This window comes from Monodon monoceros, unplaced genomic scaffold, assembly GCF_005190385.1.
Source record: "Monodon monoceros isolate NGI ecotype Baffin Bay Population unplaced genomic scaffold, NGI_Narwhal_1 Super_Scaffold_20, whole genome shotgun sequence".
NCBI classification, from domain to species: domain Eukaryota; kingdom Metazoa; phylum Chordata; class Mammalia; order Artiodactyla; family Monodontidae; genus Monodon; species Monodon monoceros.
In genome coordinates, this window is record NW_021703777.1 from 92,339,778 (window position 1) to 92,365,141 (window position 25,364).

The following is a 25,364-nucleotide window of genomic DNA, read 5'->3' on the forward strand; positions in this document are numbered from 1 at the left end:
GTCTAATTTCAAAGACTGTTATCTTTCCCAGACAAATCAGGTGAATGATTGGAGCCAGACTTTGACCACAAGAATATGTATATATGGTGGAAAGGTTGATTTTTATCATTCATTTACTACCAGTTTCATATATGACATTGCCTTTTATTAATAAGGTTAGTTGTATAAGGTACATATTTTGACCCTTTTTGAGCTTATACCTTCATGTATTAAAGTTTCAAAATGAGAGACAACTTATTTTAGAGATGAATATCTGAATCATTGTCAAATTTTGTTTGAGAGATAAAATGAATGTGTTTTGTTGTAGTGCTTATTTAATTTTTATGACCTGAAAGGACAACCTGGACAGAGGGAGAAGTCTGGCCTCCAGGTGATTTTTCAAAATCGCTTTTCCTATATATAAAAAAAGTATACCATCATCATTTATTTGGACTGAAAATTAAAAGTTGCTATATACAGAGTAATTACTAAATATTTTTAAGTAAATTCATAGATTTCTGAACCCAGTAGCATTTAATGGCATTTATGTAATCATTGATTATTCAATGCCATTTGTTTAACTATGTAGGTATTTATTTTAATTGAATTTCCTTGAAGAACTTCACCTAAAATAACTAAAATAAATGAGGATAATCTCAGCATGCCCAATTTTATTTTACAATGGGTAATTGTCTTAATTAACCCAAAGTTGTTGTCCCTTGAGTCAATATATTTATCACTGAAACTTTATGAAACCTTTCAATGATTTTTCAGAAATACCTTTTCCAGACCTACCAGCTATTTTTCAAAAATCCCAATGCTGGATTCCTTTCATAGTCCCTATTCATGAGGCCATAATTTTTAAAAGCAGTAAGATTTCCTTGATCCATCAAAATTATGTTATGCTTAGCATATGAGTCAAGTTTTTGCTACAGTAATGCTACATAACAAACAGCTCCAAAATCTGTTTCATGTTTATGGGTGACCTTATTCACTGGAATCTAGGCTGTGGATGGGGATAACATCTCCTCATGACTCCATGTTCCAGACTGAAGGATTAATGGCTTTACAGGCCAAGTTCTTCTGATGCTGGATGGTGGAAATTCAAGAGAATTGGGGAAATTTGCCATGCCTTTAAAAGCCTCTGCTTAGAATGGTATACTGTCACTTCTTCTATATTCATTTCATTGGTCAGAAAGCTGTGCCTCGCTCTCTGTAAGAGACACTGCACAGTCCTATATTCAAGAGTGTGAATCTATGCTTCTGTTGTACTGACTGGGTGAAAGGTTGGAGAAAATTATGAACCTGCATAACTACAATTCTGGGTTTTTAACTGTATAGGTTATGTAAACCTTTTCATTTGTCAGGTTGTTTACAAAAAGTGATCAGTTTTTTTAAGCAGATATTCAATTAAAATTTGTCTTCTTCAAACTGACCTTATTAAATATATGTGTGATAGTACAGGATTTAAAAAATAATGACTAGCGACTCTACCTCGTTAATAATTCACCTCTGCATGATGTTTTGCAGTTTATGAAGTATTTTCATATTTTTAAAATTTGATCACAAATAAGTTAGGTGATGGGATCCTTATTTTACAGATGTGGAAATTAAAACGAAACCTTTGTGGCTTGGCAAGGCTACAAATAATAAGTTCCATTCCAGATTTTTGGAGACTTCAAATCCAATCATCTTTCCATTACTCCATACTGGATCTTATGTTCCCATTCCCTCCTCTTTCCAAGCTTAAATAAATAAAAGGAATATTTCTGGAGCACTGCCAAAATCAAAGGAAGCTATCACTATACTCTTTATATTCCAGCAAATTATATTATCTTCTATTCTGACCTATATATCTGGATTAATGCAAGAGTATCCCACGGGCTAAACCTAAGTAGTATTTATTCATTATCATTCCAGAAGGATGAGTTTATTTCCTGTGTAGTTTAGCAGAAAACATGTATTCAATTTCATTATGTATTTCAAAAGTATAAGAGAAATTACTGTGGTATACCAGTGCTTTTCAAATTAGTTCCAATGTAGCTGCCTCAGATGATAATAGTTTATGTATTTGAGGTTCTGTGTATGAATTTATTTGGGAAAAGAAATTGGAGGGAATTTCTATTGCAAGGAGTAAATTTGAAAAATCACTGTCTATACCAAGTACAGTTAGGATGGCAATGTTATTATATCTTCATAAAATTCCTTCATTAGAAAATGTTTTCCACGAACTCACTAATATATTACAACAGTTGGATTATAAGGAACATTCTTGTGAAAAAAATCCATGATTGGTATTGAATAATATAACTTGTTTACTTGCTTTTTGCTCTCACTCTTGCAACAAAGCCTTTAGCACGTAATGAAAATCTGATCTGACTTCTTAGCAGTGGATTTCTACTTTTTTCTTGGATAGCATTCCATATTCTCAAATCTGTAGGCTTTTCTGGTGCTTTATTCCATTTCTCTGTTTTATGTTGTCTTTCATGATGTGCAAAATTTATTCCTTTATCCCCATATCTCCCTGTTTGTTCTGACTTCTTTCATAGTGAAAATAAAAATTAATAGACAATGATGAATTGAATCTTTCAGAAGGCTAGATGATACTTAAAATTCTATTGTTGGAAAATTAATTTATAACCAGCTCATTGTTCTTGCTACTTTGTCTGATAATAGTGTAAAATTACTCTCCGTATTTCTTTCTAGATGTCACCAGTTTAATTTTGGGGGGGCCTTTTCCCCTTACTATTGCAGCTAGCTTTTTTATATGAGCCATTGCTATGGCGAGTGGTAATTTTATTTGTTTTAATAAAGTTAGTGTATTTAATCAATATTTTTCCCTCTTTTGAAGACTGTGAACCAGAAGAGCTGACTGACTGGTCTATGGATGAAAAATGTTCATTTTGTAACCTACAGAGAGAAGCAGTCAGTGTAAGTTTTAGTGCTATGAAATTATGTCTAAACTAATTGCACAATTGTAACACAATTTTTTAAACTTAATTTGTTCTGAGAATTTGTGACTTACAGTGAAATTTAAATACTTGATTTTGGCAATGAGAAGAATAATTTAAAGTCTTACGTTAGAAGTCTAACATTTAGCTTAACTTGCAGGTAAAAATTCCAACAACATTCTCATCTTTTTTGCTCATTTCACATTTCTTTCTTAAAGCTCTTTGACTCATAAAGTTCAGTTCAGATCTGTTTTGTATTTAGGTAGACACGGGTGAGCCTAGTTTGGTCTGAGACCACCCTGTAGTCTGATTTCTTAGGAATCAGTGGTTGGAGGATAATGTAGTACTACGTTTTAGCCTTTTACTTTCTCATGAAGTCTTTTGGATATCATAATTATCTCCTGTGAAATGATTAATTATTAGTTTCTACTGTAAACAGGGCATAAACTAGACAAGCAGCATCTTCTTGCATGGTGGGAAGTCCTAATTCTTTATGTACTGTTGTGGGAAGGGCTGAGAAGAAATGGGAATTTGAGAACTTGCACCCATTTTGGTCAGATTAGTGGATAAACATATCTGCTTTGTTCTTAAAACTCTCATTACTGGCATGCTATATAGTGAGTTTATTTAACAATATATTTTATCTGCCCCCCACCCCCTTTTTGACAATAGTTTTGCTAAGGAATAAGGCTAGTTTGTCCCTCTATCAAAGATAAATTTCTTTTTTCCTGACTCCTTTCTCAAATCTTCTGTATATAATTTGACATATTTAAAATATAAAAAAAAAACAGAATTTTTTTGCCATTTTAAATGGAGTCCCATGTTTAAATAAAAAGTGATTTTTTTTTATGTTGTTTTCTTCTAATTTTAGGATTGTATACCATCTCTTGATTCTTCACAGTCGACACCAACAGAGGAACTATCATCTCAGGGCCAGTCCAACACTGAAAAGATTGAATGCCAAGCAGAAAATTACCTAAATGCACTCTTTCGAAAGAAAGGTAATACTGATATACTTTGTCATTTAAAATTTGCAGTAGACATCTAAAATGTTTGAATTTTTCTCTCACACAAGTTTTTAATATGTCAGTCTCTACTCCATTCTTGATTATTTCCTTCTTTGTCCTTAGTTTTTCTTCATATTTTTAGGGACATTAGGATTTGCAATCACTGTAGAGCTGTCTTCTATTAGGCTTTCCTTTTCACCATTCTATTCTCAAATCTCTCCCTGACTTTATTTTCTTAATCTACTATAGGCAGAAGAAAATTTTATATGCTTCTGGTCTTCCTTATTTTGTTTCTGACTTCAAAAGTTCTTTTGTGTTCAATAAGTGATAGATATAATATATTGCAAAGCTGTTTTTAGAAATGTAACAGTTAAATAATTTATCAGCCAGGTTGGTAGTATATTTGCTGGCTTGAGATTTCAGTGTTTCTTTGATAGCTTGAATGTGCTTACTTGACATTACAATGTCAGTGTTGTTCTTTGCTTCCTGTCTATCTAAACATTAAATCCAAATGAGGACTGTTTTCACTTGTTTTCTTGCTTGATACACATGTATCAGGCAGAAGTTATTTTTATATCTTAAGTTAGTTGAGAAAAATACAGAAATATAGACCCTTCCATTTTTTGTTCTTGGCCATTTGCGCAGTAGTAAAGTGTCTTAATTTTTATCACATAGACCTTTGGAATAAGTCATGGTGCAGGGGGAATGAAGGGTGGTGGTGGGAGGATCACTGTACCTCCCAGCTTCCTGAGATTGGGGAAAACATTACTGTATTTTCATCTAAGTATTGATAGTGCTTTTACTCCTCTTTTGAATTAGGTAACATCAGATATTTTCTGTTAAACAGATGACTTACAGGTTTTAATCTATAATGTTGAATATAGTCCTCACCTTTGAGAAAGGAAGCTTTTGTTTAGTCTTACTGTTATGAGTTCTTTTATGTGTTGAAATATGAAAATCCTCTGATGAGAAGAACCATTAGTATATTAAAAGGCCTAAAGTTAAGAACTATATATTTTTTTAAGTGCAGGGGACTGAAAATCTTTTCCTGTGTGTTACCAAAGTACTTAGTATTGAGAAATTGGCAGTATCTTTAAAAAACAAATTGTTTTCTTAAAATTTTTTTTATGAACCAATATAAAAATTATTTACATGATTTCTTTAAGAATTTTATATTAACTTAGAAAATTTTATTCTGTCTGTATATTTACATTTATAAGAATTATGTTATCAGACTTACATCACGAAGAGAGCTGGAGAAAATGTATGCATTTACACACATGCATGCAGTAAGTTTCACTCACCTTAGAACTTACTCAGTCGCCTCCTCCTTTGAATAATTTGTAATGGTAGTAGGTATAAATTAATCAATAATAATGACTTTTAGTATTTGATAGTATGGAGTTAGCCTGTGCTCCATTGCCCTGTTAAGAGTAATCAGTAAAAACTTGGTACTATTTCAGCTGATTCAAGCATCTGGGTCTCCAAGAGGTCTCCTACCAATGGTTGGGTGAGTGTTCATGGATATTTAGTGACCTCTCCATTTGGGGATTTTTTTGGTTTTCTTCAAGATCTTTGAAGGATCACAGAGTTTTTAAATGAAAGATTCTTATTAGTAGTATTTTTGCTTTACTTCAGGTCTTCAGTATTTTTATCTTTGTTAATTTCTTTATTTGTAGTCCCTCATCACTTTCCAGATTTAATTAAACATAAGGACTTTTCTACTTGTTTACTTGGTTTTGTTTCTGTTGTTTGTTTTTAATTTCTTTGAATGAAATCATTTTCGAGATTTCCAATATGGTCTGACCAGGATGAGACTAGAAGATAATAACAGTATCTTTTAAATGGTTTTAACTCCTTTGTTTGTGTATTTGTTTATTTATTTAGTAAGTTCTTTTAACTTTACTTTGAAATAAAAGGCAAAAAATGTGTTTTTAAAGATAGGAAATTCCGAGTATTCGGAAGCAAATAAAATACTAATAAAGCATCTTGTTAGTGAAGTTTTTATTTGATTCCTGAAAATTTCTCAAACTCAGTCATTTATAGGAATGCTGCATATTAATAACATTAGTATTACTGATACTTTAAATCTGTTGCTTAGTTTGAGGAGCATAAGCACGTGATCATCTTGCCAAAACATAGAGAAATCTTCTACTATCCCAATTGTAGCTTGTTTGTTATCTTTCTTAACTATAGTTTTATGGAAGTTGATGATGTAAGCTGCTGTTATTGAGAACTCACACTTAGGATAATTAAGATGGTTGATGTCATCAATTATGATTGAACACTAAGTCCGTTTTGTGACTTACCTCATTTAATCCCAAAACACTGTTAAGAGATAGGTACTCTTGTTATCACTTTAACAGACTGAGATAATGAAGCTCAGAGAAGTTTTGTGTTGTGAACGTTTGAATCCTTGGAAGGAATTTTAAAAGGTCAAAGATTTTCTATGTGAGGAACACTTAGATTCTAAGTATTAAGTAGAAAATCATTCCTGTTCTCTACTACTTCGCAGCCTAGAATTAGGATTATTTTAATTGAATTAGGCAGGCTAGAGAGGACCTATGAGACATACAGAGCATTCCATCTTTGCTTTATATGAACATGAACAGCTTTAGTGATTAGTTCCCTTATAGTATTTAATAATTGGAGAAAACTTATTACTTAATCTAAATACAGTTTGGACTATCCCTTATAATTAGAAGCCAGTCAAAAATACTCCTGTAGGGTTGAGTAAGTACAGTCAGGGGAGTGGATATTTTAGTGCAGAGACGAACTTTTAACTAATTTTGTATATTCTTTACTTTAGAAATGTTTCAAAATTGAGTTCCTTCTAGAGGTTAACCTAGACAATTGTCTAGAATGCTAGAGTAGAATGAAACCTCCATGATAGTAGGGACTTCTGTTTTGTTAGTTGCAGAATCCTCGGTATCTGGAATAGTACTTGTCACATCTTAGATCTTCAGTAAATATTTTTGAATGAATAAATGAGTACTAAGATAAACTGTCCATATATCTTCCAGTTTCTCTACATATTCAGTGGTATTAGTACTTATTTGTTTTATTTGAAGAAGAAAATTATTTAGCGTGTATGTATTGTTTATCTTTTCCTACTTTGTACTTAAGTTTATTACTGTGTATAGCCTGAATATCAGTCAGTTTATTTGTTTTGAAATGTGGGTAAACATAGGCATATAGATATAAAATGCCTTTTCTGAAGCTGTCCCCATAGGATATGAACTAAACTGTTTTGACTTTGGCTTCACATTCTCTGATTACCTGAAGCAGTGTAAATCACTGGCTTGTGATTCAGGAAGATACCTCATCTTTTATTTTTCAGTTAAAGAAGGCTACTTGACTAAATTGGACAGATAGTATGCACGTTGTAGCTGAATGAATCATACTGCTAAGTGTATATAACAAAATAAAGCCTTCCTTCATCAAAATATAATGTTTTTCCTACTTTATCTTTTACCCCCCCCCACACACACATTGAGCATTCATGTAACTACTATTCTGGCCTTTTCTTTTCGAAGACCTTGATATATAGTTGAAAGCTGCTATTAACCAACCTTTCCCCCTTAAATTAATTGTTAGCTAGGTTTTATATAAAGTTTTTCATGGCTCTTTTGAACACAGATCCTTTTCCTTTTAAACTTTTAATTTTTAAGCTCTATAATACTGCATGAAATAAATATTAATACTGCTTATTAATTAATTGGATTATGACTGATACTAAAACATTTGACTTCTTAGAAACAGGAGTGTTAATCTTTTAGATTGCTTTTCTCTAAATGCAGGTATCCTAGAATGACTATGTAAATTTGACCTGATTCATTCAGGCCCTAAGCATTTCTTATACAAATGTGCCTTTGTGATAACACGTGGTCATACATTGACTTTTTTTTATATGTGGGCTGCCTTTTTAGAACTCTTAGGGAACTGTATGTTAGTGTCATAAAATAATCCACATACCATTATGAGCCACAATCCAGAGGTATCCTTGAAAAGATTTTTCTTATTTTGCCGTGTAGAGGATATGAATAAAATTCTAAGAACACACTTAAAATTATAACTGTATTTAAGATTTTAAGCATTTCTGTTAAAATCACCTTTCTGCCTGCAACACCATCCGTAGCAGGAATTAAAGGCCGACTATCAGGTCATTCATTCATCATCACATGGATTCTTATCTCCTTTTGTCTTTTTTAATCTCTAATTTGACCCAGTCATTTACACCTTTACAAGCACCCAAATTTTCTCCACTGTGTTTTCTGGAACTTGTGGTCTTTCATCAGCAATCCCCTATATCCTCAGTCTTTTCTTTTAATGTTCCCTTTACTTTACTGCTTTAAGTGAAACCTATATATTCATAAAAGATGCTTTTGTAGACCTTTCCCTTGCTGGATGTTTTTAATTCCTTGCTTTATGTAATATGGGGGTGATAAAATTAACAAGCAACTTCTGAGATCTTTATAGCTGCTTTCCAATCATTTATTTGCCATCCTTACTCCAAACCCTGAGCTTGTTTGGAATATCTAAATATTCCATCCATATTATCATGTTGCACACCTCTACCAGCCTTTTCACTTTCTTCCTCCCATCTTAGTTCTTGGCGACTTCAAGTTCTATGTAACTGTTACGTTCTACATTCTGGCCTCTCAGTTACTTGACCTCTTCATTTCCAGTGATCTTTTCCTCCATTCCACTCCAACCACCTTTCCCATCATCATCCCTAGACCTTTGCCACCTCACAAAAATAATTTCAACCATCCCTATTTCTACTACCATTTTATTTCAGTAGGCATCCCAGTATTTTTTTTAACCTCCTTGCAACCCCCAATCTATTGACCATACCACTTCTCACTGTTACTGTCTTACGACTTCACGTCTCTCCTTACTCAGTTTAGATACTGTGCTCAATCGCTGTAATCATCTTTCTGTAAAATTTTAACTCCCTTGCTTCTCTTTTCCTTTGTCATATTTGCTTGTCAGGACCTTATCTATGTTTTAACCCTATTCTCAATATCTTACACACTTACCCTGGAACAGCTGAACTTGACTAAAGTAAAACACCCTATTATGCTGACTTTCTAAGTCTCACCTAGTCCCTTTCCTCTGTTACAGGTGGTTGTTTTATATCCTTCTCAAAAGTTCACAACTAAAAATTGTGCTTCCTTTTTGTAGCACAATCACCTTCTAACATATTATATAATTTACTTATTTTTATTGTTCATTGTCTTATTCCCTTTGCTAGAATATAAGCACTATGAAGAATTAGATTTTTGTATTTTTGCCTGCTGAGATATCTCAAGCATCTGACAGGTAGTAGATAATTATTTTCTGTACTTTTACCATCTTCACTTCTCAACTCCCCTTTTCTTTTCAACCCATCCCAATTAGACTTCTTTTCTACTACTCCATTGAAATTGTTTTATCAGTTTCATTGGTAATTCCATCTTGTACTATTCAGAGGAAAGTTATTAGTTCTCACCTTATTCAGCTTTTCAGCATCAATTGATAGGGATGAGCACTTCCTTAATCCTGGTTTCTAGGAAACTATATTCTTTTAATGTTTCCCTTGTCTTGCAGATTACTTCTTTCACATGCTCCTTGCTGCTTTTTGTCTTTTTTACCTTTAAATATTGAAGAGCCTAGGAGTTAGTCCTCAGTTGTCTTTTCTTCTCAGTATGCCTTCTCTTACTTGATGGCATCATTTCATCCAGTGGGTTTAATTACGATGTATGTGTTGATGACACCTGAATATTATAGGATTATATCTAATCCTAATCTTTTCTCTAGCTTTACTCTCTTATATCTGTCCACTTGGTATTCTTCAGTAGAATATTCAGTAGGCATGTCAGAATGACCTATCTAAAACAGAACACTTGACTTTACTCTCCCCAAACCTTCCCCTGCCCCAGCCTTTCCTATCTTAGTAAAAAGTATCACCCTTGACCCCAGTTGGTCAGTCCCCAAGCTAGGAGCTTTTCTTGATTCCTCAGTATCCTGTATACCCACATTCAACCTATCATCAACTCCCATTGGTTCTACCTTCAAACCATTTCCGTAGCTGCCATCCTAATCCAAGGCACTTCATCTCTGGCATATACTACTTAAAAAGCCTCCTAACTGGTGTCTCTTCTTCTACTTTTCTCTTCCCTACCAATTCATTTTTTCTACACAGAAGGCAAAATGATATTTCTGAAGCCTAAACCAGGACATTATTCCTCTGCCCAAAAGCTTCCAATGGCTTTGCATGTCACTGAGAGTAAAATATATCAAAAATTCAACCTACATGGCCTACTTCTGCCTCCTCTTTAGCCACATCTCTTATTGTTTATTCTTTTGCAGACTCTGGCTTTTAGCTTTTCCTCAAATGTGCTAACCTTATTCCCACCTTAGGGTCTTCCTACTTGCTGTTCCTGTTACCTCTGCCTGGAATCCTTGTTTGCACCTGAGCATTGCCCTCCTTCATATTATCAAACATTACCCTGGCCTGACCACTCATTGCCCCAAGCACCCCATTTATGATAATTCTTTCAGTCAGTCTCTTTCCCATCATTTTCCTTCTCATTTGTCTGTTTCCCTGACTCCTCTTTTAATATCTGTTTGTTATCTGCCACTTCTAGAATATAAGAACAGTAAGACAGGGATTTTGTCTATATCTCCTCAGCACCTAGAATTATACCCGGTACAGTTAAAACTCAATAACTTAATTGAGTGTCTGTAGAAGAGGAATATTTTAAAGATCAACAGTAATGCTTTAAAATCATGATTGTCTATCCAGTTTTTTTAAAATGTTACTTATAGCTGTAGTATGCTAGATCTTTTAGCAAAGTCTTTAATGAGTCCTTGCATGTGATAAGAAAGTTCCAGTATTCTAAGATGTTCTAGGAATCAGCCCAAATAATGAAAATATAAGTGATTCTAAATTCCTTTCAGAAATGTTTAGTCATTGAATTATTCTTTCAATGGTTATACACAACTCATAACATTTTGAGGACATAACTTAAATTTTGGGGAAGCAGTGGTTCTTTCATTTATCTTTATATAATTCTTTAGAAGTTTGTCTAAATTATTTCTTTGCATATTCTAATTCAGTTGAGAAAGTGTAGTCTGTTAGGTGAGAGGGAAGACCTAATTCTCAGAAGAGATACAATTCTATTTGGGGCCCTATTTTTTGAATTACCATCTGTCCCTGGGTAGTATTTCTCCCCTGTGCTCTGTCTCTAATACTGCAGATAGTGAAATTAGCCTGTATGTGAATAAATGTAGTAATCTATATATGCTGTTCAAAATAATGAGTACTGAATTGGAAAAAGCACTTTTTTGTGGAAGTAATAGACAGTTACTACGTGCTATTTAACTGTTTCGTATTAACCATTTAAAAATCTTTTTAGAATATTTTTCTGATTTCCTTGAGTAACTCATGAATTCACCAGCTGTGTCATCACCTATGTGTTCTTTCATAAAATCCTGCTAATTTACTTCTTTCTTTCCCTGAGTATGACTTTCCCCAGAGCAAGACTAGCATGTTGGCCTTTATAAAACATATTTCTCGTCCATGGTTAGAGAAGTTAATTCATTCAACAAAGTTCCACTAAGTTTCCTTCTATATGCCAGGTACCATACTAGTGGGAAAAAGACAGAAAACATCCCTGTCTTCTGTGTGCTAGTGAGGGGAAGCAGACAGTAAGCAAGTAAATTCTGTTTGTGGTTGAATGTGAATGCGTGCACGCACACACACACACACACACACACCTTACACACATGCTGGATATAAATATATATGTAGGTGTTGTGGAGGCAAAGCAGGGAAAGGAGCTTAGGGAATGCCAGGGTAGAGGTGGGAATTGCAGTCTTATAAAGAGTAGTCAAATAACATTTGAGCAAACGCTAAAAAGAAAAAAAGTAGGGTATCAAACTCAAACTACAGAAAACCTGGGGGAAATACATTTCAGGAGTTAAAGCTAATATCAGTTTTGAAAAATTATAGATCAGGCATGTAGGAGGTGATCGCCACTCCCATTCCTCAGTTTTACAGATTATTTTCCTTTTAAGACCAAGCTAAAATTATAGCATTTAAAAGCAGATAGGGGATTTGGAGATTATTTAACTCTGTTCCTTTACTTACATACAAAGAAGTAACAGTTAAATAACTTGACCAAGCAACATGTACTATAATGTAAACAACTGATTAAATAATGTAAGATAGTTAATGATTATTAATAGTACTTAGTAAAATAATCAAAAAAGCATTTTTAAAATGTTTAATTAATGGATTAAAGAGTTGCCTGCATGAAGTTTGATGGTAATAAAAGAGATGGAGGCTTAGTTCCTGTTGCTGTTTGGTGATGAGTAGTATTAAGTCAGAGTGAGCTGGTGAAGTATTGAACAGGTGAATTAAATGCCTAAGGTTCATCCATGTCTGAATCCATGGAACTAGCTTATCTGAACCATCAGCTGAAGCCACAGAAAAGGCACTGGGATTTTTTTAAAAACTTCTTTTAAAAATGGATGAACTATTTAAGTTCCCGTCACTTGTAGTTTTTCAGCTCCTGGTCACCCTTTAATGTGTGGAGTCTTCTCATATCGTGATCAGACTCACTTGTATGAACAAACATTTTATCTGCATGATCTAAAATTTTTTTTAAAGATTTGTTGTCAAGTATTTGTGACTCCTTTATCTTTGCCTGACAAATGATGAGCATCAAGTTGAAAGATTTTCTAATCATAAACTCTTCACTATGTGATGTTAACAGTTAACATTTCCATGGTCCACTTCATTAAACCCAGCCTCCTTAGCAAGATGTAAGACTTTTTGCTTTACAGTCAACATTTCTTTTAACTCCTTGAAGTTAACAGAAGAATATGCTAGGTTTGTTCATACTCCATTCATTGTTTATTGTGATACTGTTTCCCAAGCCTGATTGACTGAGAGTATCTTTTTATCAAAACACTTTCATAAGTCCTACTTCTAGAAGTGTCAAATTTATCAGCATCCCACAGCAGATATTTCATGCCAAGTGTGAAAAAGAAAAATCTGTGTCACGTGGGTATCTGTCCACTGTTCTACTTTGTCAGAATACCTGTGGCGTCCCTTAGTCCCCCAACAGGGGCCATGAGATGGGAGATTAAGCAAATTTACTGTTTTTTTAATAGCTCTCAGTTTCTACACACCTCCTGTACTTTAAAGCATCTCTGCAAAATAGAGCATGATTCTCATGTTAAAAAATGTGTGTTTCATAATATATAATAATGTATGAGACTGCAGACCATAAGTATACACTGTACTGGTGGGCTATTTAAGAGATTTTTAAGGATAATTTTGATTCTGTGAAATGATTTCTACCTTCTTTGTCCGTTTTAAGTATTATTCCATCATATCCCTCTAAGAGTATTGATTTTAGTAGATTTTGAACTCGTTGGAGGCAAAGACTATCTTAATAATTTTTATCTTTCCAATTCCTTATAAACATTTCTTAGTTTTTTGAATAGAGTTTTGGTCAAAGACATAAATCAAAATCATAGCAGATACTCTTCAACATGTAATATATATTTGCTGCTCAATTTATGTATAATTATGCATTTTAGAGTTAAAGTGAGAACACTGCCTACATGTATGTGTGGTGGAATAACATGGCTCAGCTGCTGAACAGATTTTAGGGTACCATACAGCAGTGTGGTTCAGGGGTGTTGGCAAGGGGCCAAGCAGACACAGGAGAAGCCTGCTCAAAAGACAAGACAAAAGCAGATTCCTGCTTTCAGTTGCTATATATTCAGATGTCTTAAAATTTTGCTCTATGAAATATTATGTTTCTAAGATGAGGGGTTTTTTTGTTTGTTTTTTTATGAGAACTGATGTTTATATGTTTCATTCAGTCCTCGTGCTGCAAATTGTGTGTGTTTGTTAGATGCTGTGAAAATAAGGGTTTGTGTTTTTTTAAAACTTCTTGGAAAGCCTACGTTTCTTAGAGGTCTGCTTTTCTCTGATTTTTATCTTTTTAAATTTTGTCGCTAAGTTTCAATTTCTTCATGTTATTTTAAATTTTTTAAATTCAACCACAATATTTGTTAGTTTGTATGCTTTTAAAACAGTGGTTATGTCTTATTATATACCTAAAAACAGCAGGTTGTTAGATGACTTCAGAGTGAAAACTACTATGACTATTCTTTTGCTTAGTTTCTTTTTAAGATGTACTTTTAAAGCATACATATAGAAAGTTTTCATTGTCATTGTAAATAATACGTCTAAAAACTCTAATCCAGAATTCTTAAAAGTATGTTTCCTCTTGGTATTTTAGCTGTAAGACTTTAAACCTGATTGTAGTCTGCCTGCAAACTTAAGACAGCCCAATATACTGAATTGGGTGGTATTAGAATCTCAAGATCAGGACCTTTTGAGGAAAGAAAGAAAACTTAATGGCCAAGAACATTAGCTAAAGACTGAAATAGTTCATGTGTCCTGAACTGAAATAATAAGGGAGAGGGAGAGGTATTTTACTAGTCAGCTGTTTTGTTTTGTTTTTTCCAGACAATTTTCTTCATATACTGTGGTTTTGTGGATGATAAACTATAGTGTAAAAAACACCTGAGTTATAAGCCAGCCACTGAATCAATCTACTACCTCAACTTTTTAATAAAAGGTTGAAGTTCTGTCTTGCCATAATTTTGAGTCTGTATTTTCAGTTTCTTAATCTCACATAAAGATCTTTTTTTAGTGCAATTTTTGTAGAAATAGCACTTTGTTAAATATGCTCTAACACATGAACTCTCCTCTCTATCTCATTTAATATGATATAGTTATAATTCTCTTTTGAATAATTACTTATTCTCTCTGGCACTTTGGAACCTCAGTGGCTGATTAATTCTTTCTGAATTTCTCTTACAAAGATATAAGGAGTCTAGGATTCTAGCAGAGGATTTGATCAAATACTGTACTTGTGAAATGTGATAAATTAGTTTTATAAATTACCATCTCACCATTTTAAATTTACATGTAATTATGAACTGTCAGTTACAGTTTACTATTTGCTGTTGGCTAGTTGTCCATTATATTCACAGCCTGCTCAGACTGTTCTGTTGATTGGAACTCATTGATTTGTTATTACCAAGTAGCAATCACCCCCTACCTTTCTCCATATGGATATATATTTGTATGTGTGTGCGTTTTCCCCCTTAAAGTGTTTTGAGTGAAGTCTTCTAAAACGTTTCTATCTTCAGTAGAAAGGGCAAAGCATAAGTTTTACCATGAAACATATATGGATTCAAATCTTGCCCTACCATACATTAGTTATATAGTTCTGATAAACTACTTACCCTTTTATGTGACTTAGTTTTCTCATATGCGCAAGAGGCATAATAATTGTGGATGCTTATTTATACTCTGTTGTCTACCCTCACCCACCAAAAAAATAGTTTTATTAAAACAAAAGGTACTAGTTTAGATTTTAGTTTGATAGGTATGCTGTGTGTTCAGTAGTAGCTTCTGGTGGAAAAAAGAATATGGGCTATGGAGTCAAACCTAGATGGGTTGCTTGCTGTTTTGTTTGTTTGTTTTTTAATTAAGAAGCTGTGATATTGGGCAAGATACTTAACTTGGTGATATTATTGTGAAGATTAATATAATGTAAATGAAACATGCAGCTTAGTGCCATATGTATACTAGGCATCCAGTGAAGAGTAGCCCTATGGTGGATTACACTAATTTTTTTTTTTGCTTTTGAGTGTACGAGAAATCTAGGCACCAGCATGTAAATGACTTGCTTTACTCATAGTATGGCATAGTAGTTAAGAGGTCAGATTTTGGATTAGACCTGGGTTCTAGTCCTGGTTCTACTACTTACTCAGCCTTGCATGACCTTAGGCAAATTTTTTAACCTCCTTAAGACTAGTTTCCATTTCTATATAATGGGAATAATTGTGGCATTTTTAAGAGGATTATTGTGATGATTAGAAGAGATAATGCATCCAAACTGACCAAATTGTATACATTATTTGTGTGCAGTTTTTCTTGTGTACCAGTTATACCTCAATAAAGTTGGGGAGGGGTGGGAAGAAGAGATAATGTAAGGACTCAGTAATCTAAAACTGCTGCTACTGTTATTTATTATCATTATCATCAGTTACTTGGAATCACAGTAAATCAAAAAAGGAAGATCACATAGGGTTTAGTTCTCAAATTAAGTCTTGTAATCATTAAGAAGATTGTCCTTAGGAGCCCATGAATTAATAACTAACATCAGGGTGTAAGGCATCATACAGTCTCAAAAGTGAGTAGTAATACTTCAGAACTGTCAGCAGTAAATATATCAATAGTACTCTTCGGGTACTTCGGGGGAGTGGAATTGTCAGGTAAACAGAATACAAATTATAACGTTCTTTGTGTTTATTTTATACAAATGAAAAGTCACTTTTTTGCTTTGGTTTCTTAGTTGATAAAATGGGAGAATTTTTGCTAAAGTGTGTTGATATATTGTTAGTCTATGTAGCATTAAGGAAGTGAAACAAAGGTAAAGGAATATTTGAAAAAAATTATTGTACAGGCATATACACCAGTCAGCCTTCAATAATCATGTGAGACACTTTGAGGTAAAATTTCAGCATGGATAGTTTGAAAAGTTAGCTAATCCTGCTAGCCATTTTTCATATTCCCTTCATGTTCTGATTAATCAGAGAACCGAAGCTAATTTTAAAATATTAACTAATAACAGAGTGAAAATCTTGTATGAATATATTTGTGTAATGAAAGGACACATTTTCTAAAGCAAAATATAGATTATTTGGGAACTATTTATTATTTTAGATTACCTTTTGCTTCTTTAGGTATGGGTAATGAAGAGTATACATTATAGTAACTAGAAATGTTAAAATACTTTTATATGTATTTAAGAAAATTTATTTTTTATTTAAGCCAGCAACATGTTAAAGTGACCTGCCTTAGGGTTGCTTCTGTCTTAAATACACTAAGTTAGGCTAGCAGTGTTTCTAATGAGCAACTGGAACCATGATACTAGCCAAATATTCTAGTGAGTCTGATCATATGCTCTAATATTCTGGTATTATTTGAACTCCAAAGCCTTTTGGGTATGTTATGGCCTAGTGGATCCTGATTTACTTTGCACATACTTCATTTTTCAACTTAAAATACTCTAGAGTTCTACAAAACCATCTGTGAGCTCATGTTAGATGATGGCAATTTTTTTCATGGGAGTCTTTATCCATTTTTGTTTTTCTAAAAAGCACACTTATTGTTCTGGCAGTACTGGTTGATGTTGTTGAGGTTTGTTTGTAAAAGAAGCACTCACTTTTTGGTTGGAGTAATGGTCACTGCCTACCTAGATCAGGGTATGTTTATGTACCTTTGGCATTGTCGTTTGTTGGAGTTATTGGAGTTCCAGAGTTGCAGGCCCTACATGTGTCTAGAAGGTTATAGAGATAAAACTATGGATAATATTGACAAGTCTGTGATTCTTCCTGTTACATGCACTTCTTTGACTTAATCCTTGTTAACCCTGGAAATGTTTTAGACTATTAATAGAGAACATTCCTTCATTGTTGTTGAATATTTTGTTAGACCAAAAAAAAGAAAAAACAATTACCATCATGGAGCCAGTGCTGTAAAATGGTGCTGTCCAAAATCACGTGTGCATGTAGTCAGGAATTAAGTAAGGTGATCCACTGGAGTGCAGGAATTCTATTTACATTGATGTACATCCTTGATAAAATAAGACTTCTCCAATAAAGGGAACCAAGGCTCCTTGGAGAAGTGGTTGCTTCCATGGCTGGGGCTGGGAAAGTATAAAATGAATTTGGAGCACTTTGTGGTGCCAGAAAGTAAGGAAGTCTCAAAAAAAGGTAGATTGGTAGGATGCAGGTGCCAACCTGAAAGAACTGCTGATGGCCAAAGCTGGAACAGTATGAGCAAAAAAATAAATAAGATAACCCATAGAATAAAATCAATATCCACTTTTTCATATTGATGTAAATAAATAAATAAGGAAGAAGGGACAGCTCTATCTCAGAGAAGAATTCCAATTTTAAAATGTAGAAGGAATGCAGGAAATGAAAATCACCCTTAGAACACCACAGTCACAATTATTACATCCAGCAATGAGTGCTTAAATCAGTGGGCAAAAGTTTGATGAGAATCCGAGTATGTGCATATTCTAAAAGTATCTTCCCCAGTGTATTAATTACAAAGGAGAAAGAGTAGCTCTGCAGTCGAGAAACCAAGCAGACACCAACTTAACCAAGTGATCCAGGGTAGCATAACCAGTAGTAACAAATATCCAGTCTTACTGGTACACCGATATGGTGCACTGAGAAATGCACATCACTTCTGTAGTATTCTCGCCAAAAATGTGTAACTTTGAACTAATCATGAGAAAGCATCAGATATACTGAGGAACATTCTCCCAAATAGCTGTTTGTTACTCATCCAAAATGTCTAATATCATGAAAGGAAAGACTGAGGAACTTTCACTGATTAGAGGAGACTAAGGAGAAACATGACAATTAAATGCAATGTGAGATCCTGGATTGGATTTTAGAACAGAAAAAGGACATTAGTGGGAAAACTGATAAATTCCAAATAAAATCTACAGTTTAGTTAATAGTATTGTACTGATGTTAATTTCTGGGTTTTGATAATTGGTTATATGGGAAGTTAACATTAAGAAAAAACTGGGAAAAGAATATACAGGAAATCTTTGTACTGCTTTTGAAACTTTTCTGTAGTCTAAAATTACTTTAAAATTTAAAATATTTTTTAAAACATAAAAATAAATAAATTAACCGTTACTAATCTTTGACAGATTGACTAACAGTGGCACCCTTACTTGGGCTTTATATCAGAAGTCCCTTGTCATATAAAGGAGACCTAGTGTTTTGGGAGAAGAGTGAGAGTTGAGTCCCTCGGACAAGGAGGGATTGATAATGGAGCCCTTATTCTTTGGTTTGCATTCTGAGTATTGTGATATATTATAGTTTATATGGCCAGTTAAATGGATATACTTATTCTACTATGTAGTTTTATCTGAATTAAGTCTGAAAAATAGATAATACAAATGAAATAGATAATAAAAATAGATACAATAGATAAAATAAAAATAGATAATAAAAATGAAAAATACACATATTTTTAACCTGCATTCTCAGTTTTGTTAGTTGATGAGTGAATATCCAACAGTATTTGAAGAACTCTGCTCTAAAGGCATACTTTAGAGACTGATTCTTCCAAAGTCCAAAATTGATGAGCTGAACTTAGAAAGAACATTTAATTGCTAAAAAGCCTAACAAGGAAAGTTGTAGTGACAGGGGAGTTGGACTTTGGCTTTAACAAGGCTAGGGGATTCACAAATACCATGGTCAGATCATGGCTTTAAAGAGGCAAAAAAACAGGAGAAGCAGGAAGGGTAAGGAGGGGCAAAAGGATTAAATAGCTGCATTAAGCTGTGGTAGACCATGACTTTTAGTAAAGCCTTAGGTAGGCTTTAAGAAATGAAACTTGGGGGCTTCCCTGGTGGCGCAGTGGTTGAGAGTCCGCCTGCCGATGCAGGGCCATGGGTTCGTGCCCCGGTCCGGGAAGATCCCACATGCCGCGGAGCGGCTGGGACCGTGAGCCATGGCCGCTGAGCCTGCGCGTCTGGAGCCTGTGCTCCGCAACAGGAGAGGCCACAACAGTGAGAGGCCCGCGTACCGCAAAAAAACCAAAACGAAAAACAAAAACAAGAAATGAAACTTGGAAGTATAACTGGGGTGCAGCTATCCCTTAGCTCCCCCCGCCCAAAAAAGAACCCCCTAAAATGTTATAAAAGGCAGAGATCCTATGGTTATGTGTTCTCCATGTTCCTCTTGTCTGGCAGATTCCTCATTTTACATGGGCAGTTGAGACAGTCAAATCTGTGGAATAAAAAGGAGCTTCAGGAAGTCCATGTCCACTCATTTGATCCTTGACTTTATATTTATCCTTTGCAGTGCATGTTCAGTAGTGACATAGTAAACCAAAGTGAAAGCAACATAAGCAGTGTCTAAATCTGCATTCTTTTCTGCCTTTGAACCAACTAGCTCATAAGACTTTCAGAAAAAAAAAATCATTTTTTTGTAATAATTCCTTTCAGTGAGTGTTCAGAAACCTTTTGTGCAAAGTGTGAGAGAGTAAAGGGATGTCTTCTCATTCTTATTTTTCTATGCCCTGTTAAAAAAAAAATTAAGAAAACCAAAACCAAAACCAAAAAAGGTTAACTCATTGCTCAGCTGTTAATGCTGCCCTTTATTCCCTTTGAAGTGTGAAGCATCGTTTATTTATGAAATTTATTGTTACCTTGTTGTGGTACCATTGTAGATCCCTGAATAGGTAAATGAGTAAGATACAGTGCTTAGTTTCAAGGAGGACACTGGCATGTTAATAATAGGATACAGTAGAGATAGAATAGAGAGAGTAGTTCATGTGCTGTTGATTCTCTTGTGGACTTAAACCTTGTGTACCCTACTCAGGAATGTTGAACTTGAAGACCAAATAAGCTTCAAGATACTCCTCCAAGAAATATACAATCTTTACATTTTATCCTTCCATACTGGAATTGCTAACTCATAGAGAGCAGAAACTGTGTATTTTCCCTTAGTGTCTCTTTTAATACCCTGAGCAAGTATCATAGTTATTTTAGAGTCTTGGTAAATGATTTTTAATAACTTTAGTTATAACAATGAAGGGAAATCTTTAGTTAAAAGATAGCTCTGTGCCTCTGTAGCTATCCTGTTATTTTCTAGATAAAAAAATTTTAATGCTTGTTATTAGTAATTTATTTGCATTTTGTTTAGAGACTCATTCCATTTAAAATTAAAAGTAAGAAAGTAAGAAAGCAACACTTGGGAGGAGCTTTTATGGCTCATATTCAGTAGGCAAGACAGAGCAATAGTATTAGCCTTGCGAGTTGAATATTAAGCCCTCATTCCTCAGTTTACCTTTCTGCCTGTTACTGAAGATATTCTCCATGATCTTGATCCTACTGTAGTCCTTATCAAACTTAACTCATTTAGAATAGAATTTTTACAGCCTTATTTGGGCTTTGCTATATTGTTAAATTAAAGTATTAGATTTTCTTTGGTAGGGAGTCTGGTTTTTAACACCTTTATTTTGTTTTCTGTTTGTTCTCAGGAATGCCCCAGCTTTAGCAGACCTAAAAGCTTCTCTGGAGATGTTTGTATCTCTCTGAGTGCCACATTGGCTATAGTGGGTAGTATATCTACAAGTGGATATGTTCTACAAACACTGTGGCACACTCAGCCATAATTCCCCTGTAATAATAGCCTCTGGACAGTAACTTCTAAGCTCTGTTGATGGTGACTTTGATAGGAATAAGGCATTGTCTAAACAACTACTTTGTTGGGTCAGAGATTGATAGTACTTAATAGCAAGTGCCATAGCTGCTGAGGAGGCAGAAAAAAAGGTAGTTTGTCATGGGAGATGACTCAGCATTCCAAATAATTTCTAGTCAGATTTTCACTACAACACAGACTATTGTGTAGAGAGACATAAGCATTGAGATAATGTATCTAGTGTAACTTGCCTGACTGCGTCTCTCTAAGAGGAAAATGGTTTACCCCTCCTTTTCAGTATAATGAATTGTTTTGTATCTCTAGGGTAGCAGTTAGGCCAACTGAAGGACTGTGCCATCACTATTCATCTGTTCTGACCCTGGCCTGCATGGCAGAATGTATCAGTAGATCGTATAAGAAGCAGAGGCTGGATGAAGCAGGTTGGGAGTGGAATGTATGAGACATAGAATGATCATTGTATTGGCAGTCTATGGTTATAGTGGTTATCAAGTGATTCCTAATGGGGATAAATTTTTAAAAATTAGTTTAAATACAGTTGTGATTTCTTTTCTTTCTCTGAAAATATTCAGAAACCTCTGAATCTTTTCCACCTTACTTTGCTTAACATGCTGTTCTCTGGCCTTTGTATCTTGTTCTACTTGACAACTGTAAGAAATGAAGCAGGGGATATAGTATTTTATCATTGCAGTTTAAAATTAACATATGCTATTTTGCTGCTGTAGTTTCCATGATACTGTTTTATCAAGTTTTTATGTCTCTTTAATTTTACTTTCTAGTTCAAGTGTTCTTAACCAGGGATACTCCCCAAAAAGTTCATGGACAGGATTTCATGGGTTCATGAACTTGAATGGGGGGAAAAAATGACATCTTTATTTTCACTAACCCCTAGCTGAAGTTTAACATTTCCTTCAAATATAAATGCTGATAACAAACAACAGTAGTATTAATAATACCTGTTCTAGCAATAAAAATCATAGATATTTTCATATCACACATAATTATTGTTTATATTCTCACTACTTTGAAATTATAGTAGATATTAGACTTACTACTAGATCTTATATTATGCATTATAATATATGCATTAAGAAAAAGTAATATATTACTGTATCTCAACTTAAAATTTTTTTTAATTGTTTTTTAAATGATTACTACATAATCTTATATTATGCATTATAATATATGCATTAAGAAAAGGTAATATATTACTGTATCTCAACTTAAAATTTTTTAAAATTGTATTTCAGTATAGTTGGTTTCTTTTGTAATCCTACAAATTTGTGCATTTAAAACATGATTCTGAGAAGGAGACCACCATAGTCCTCACCACACTGCCAAAGGAATTCTTGCACAAAAAGGGTTAAGAATCCTGTCTGCCTCCTTTACTATTTGATCTTCATGCTGTCCCCAGAATGTTATACCTTAAGGACTGTGTCCTTAGAGTTATATATACATTCATATGTATATTTCTGTACATACATGTATTTCCCTGACTGTGCCCCCCCACACACAAAAAACCTCATCCACTCTCCTGGCCTCCACTCGTAACCTCTGTTTTGATGAGCCACAGTCTCCAAGTTCCATGCTGTTTTCTAGACATCTCCACATATATATTATGGAAGAATTTTAAGCTCAGTGAATCTAAACTTATTTTCCTTTTTAAGCCTGTTCATTTTCTTATGTCCCCCATTAATTAGTGCCATTGACACCTTCCCACTCACTCAGTATTAAAAATACAAGAATCACTTTTGATTCTTTGTTCTTTCTTACAACGTCCTCTGAAAGCGATTATTAATAAGTCACTAGGGATTATTAATAAGGCTGCTATGAACATTCTTATGCCTTTTGGACACCTGTTTCATTTCTCTTGGGAAAATCCGTAAGAGTAGAATTGCTGGGTCATAGCATCAATGTATATTTAAAATATATTAGAAACTGACAGATAATTCTCCCAAATTTATCATTTTACTCATTAGAAATGCATGAGAGTTCTAGTTGCTCCAGATCCCTGTCAGTAACTACTGTTACCCATCTTTGTTACTAGCTATTCTGGTAGGTGTGAAATGGTATCTCATTTTGCTTTAAATTGTATTTTCCTCATAACTAATAATGTTGAGTGCTTTTTCAAGTTCTTATAGGCAGTTTGTAGATCTTCTTTTTTAGAGATCTGTTCAATTCGTTTGCCCATTTTTAGTAGGGTTGTTTGCTTTCTACTGTTGATTTATGTATTCTTTATAAATTCTGGATACAAGTCTTTTATAAGATGATTAGTAATGTTTTGTGTTTGTTGAATAGGGCTTTAACCTTGTTGAAGTGCCTTTATACCTCCTAATTTGTTCAGCCTTGTGAGGTAGAAGACATAGTTTTGATATCCTCCATGTGGTAGCTAAGTTAACTAGACACATAAGATGAAACTAAGCCAAGGTGAAGAAAGCTACAAATATTAAAAGGGGATCTCTGAAAACTTGAAAGAGGCTTGGCAACTTTACCTTTTTGAAGTGGGCTTTACAAACTGTTGTATATTTTAAATGTTTTGCCTAACAGATTAAGCTTTAAACACATTTAAAACATGAAATAAAATTGTATTTACAAGATCATTATTAGATCTACAAAAGGTATTAATTTGTAATATCCAGGAAGTCCAGTAGAGGCGTGGAAATTTGAAGTTGTAGGCCTTTCTTTTTTTTTTAGTCATGCCACATATAAGTATATAACTTCACTTGAAGATGATACTAAAATCATAAATATGTAGCAAATTTGCAAATGTGAGGCCCAGGTCAGATGACTCTCCTGGCTGCTTATATGCTAGATAAAACTAGACAGAGCAGACTTTGTTCCACTTATACACGGTTTAGTTCCTCTTTTTGAGAAAAATGTAACTAGTCTTATCAATTGATAAATTGATAGTTAATATAATGACTTAGGAATTTTCTTTTTATATGGTTTAGCTGTACCTCTTAATTGTGGAGGCAGGAGAGTGTGCTGCCATTTGGCCTCTGGTGTGCTAAGTGTCATACTTGCTCATATCTTTCTCTAGAGAATGATGAGGAAAAGGAGAAGAAATCGAGGTCTGTAAGGTTTTCCATTTATTGCCTCTATCACAAGAGATTTTCAGTAAAGTAAGGATGAAATTATTAATGAAAATCAGGTGTTTTTTTAATTTGAGAGATTCAGTTAGCCCATGTTCTTCTTACATTCTTTTCTTACAAATGCTTTAAAAAGTTAGATATATTAATACTACTCTTTATATTGAGGAATTTTCTTTTCCTGGTAATATAGTTCAGTGATTGCAGAAGATAACATTTATTTATTTATTTGTTTATTTTAAAATATTTATTTATTTATTGGCTGGGTCTTTGTTGTGGCATGTGGGATCTTCGTTCCAGCATGTGGACTTCTTAGTTGTGGCATGCGAACTCTTAGTTGCAGCATGCATGCAGGATCTAGTTCCCAGACCAGGGATCGAACCCGGGCCCCCTGCATTGAGAGCGTGGAGTCTTACCCACTGGACCACCAGGGAAGTCCCAACATCTCTTTATTAATAGACCCCTATTTTAAAAAATTTTTCCCAATTGTTTGTAGAGTATGGATGCTAGAGCTTGTTTTGTTGAAATATATCTAGCAGCGGCGATGTATTATAGCATGCTAGAAACAGTTGCAATAGAGTGTTGGCAAAATTTGTCTGAAAACTTTAAAATGATTAGAATGTTATCCCAGAACAATGTTAGTTTGGCACTGAGGAATAGGTGCAGGGAATGGAGACCCAGTGTAAAAGGAGGATGAATACCCTAACTTGTTCAGGGGGATTAAAAGGGCATACAGTATGTGTCATTTTATAGATTCTTAACCCTATATGTAAATTATGAGCTATTATAAAATTTATGTAATGAATTATGAAAGATTACAAAATAATGTAAAATTTTTGCTACCTTTTCTGTAAAATTATGAGATTGGATTAGATTTTGTCTCACGTGGTAGATCCTGAAGTCCAGTAGTCCTCAAAGTTGGTAAAAAGTACAGAAGCTATTTTTGACATTTTAAAAAGCCAGAAAAACGGCAAATATTTACTTGCAATAAGACTGTA

General features: G+C 34.0%; 1 protein-coding gene across 10 annotated transcripts in view; it reads left to right on the forward strand.

Moving 5' to 3' along the window:
* Positions 1-25,364, forward strand: part of LCORL (ligand dependent nuclear receptor corepressor like) — a 160,577-nt gene that overhangs the window by 52,181 nt on the left and 83,032 nt on the right. For 6 of the 10 annotated variants that reach the window (XM_029235073.1, XM_029235075.1, XM_029235074.1 and 3 more), the window contains exons 3-4: positions 2,831-2,910; positions 3,802-3,931. In XM_029235073.1, coding sequence (XP_029090906.1) covers positions 2,831-2,910; positions 3,802-3,931 — 210 coding nt within the window. Of the gene's footprint in view, positions 1-307; positions 371-2,830; positions 2,911-3,801; positions 3,932-5,400; positions 5,448-25,364 lie in introns of all 10 variants that reach the window. The other 4 variants (XM_029235071.1, XM_029235076.1, XM_029235069.1 and 1 more) reach the window with 2 other exon arrangements.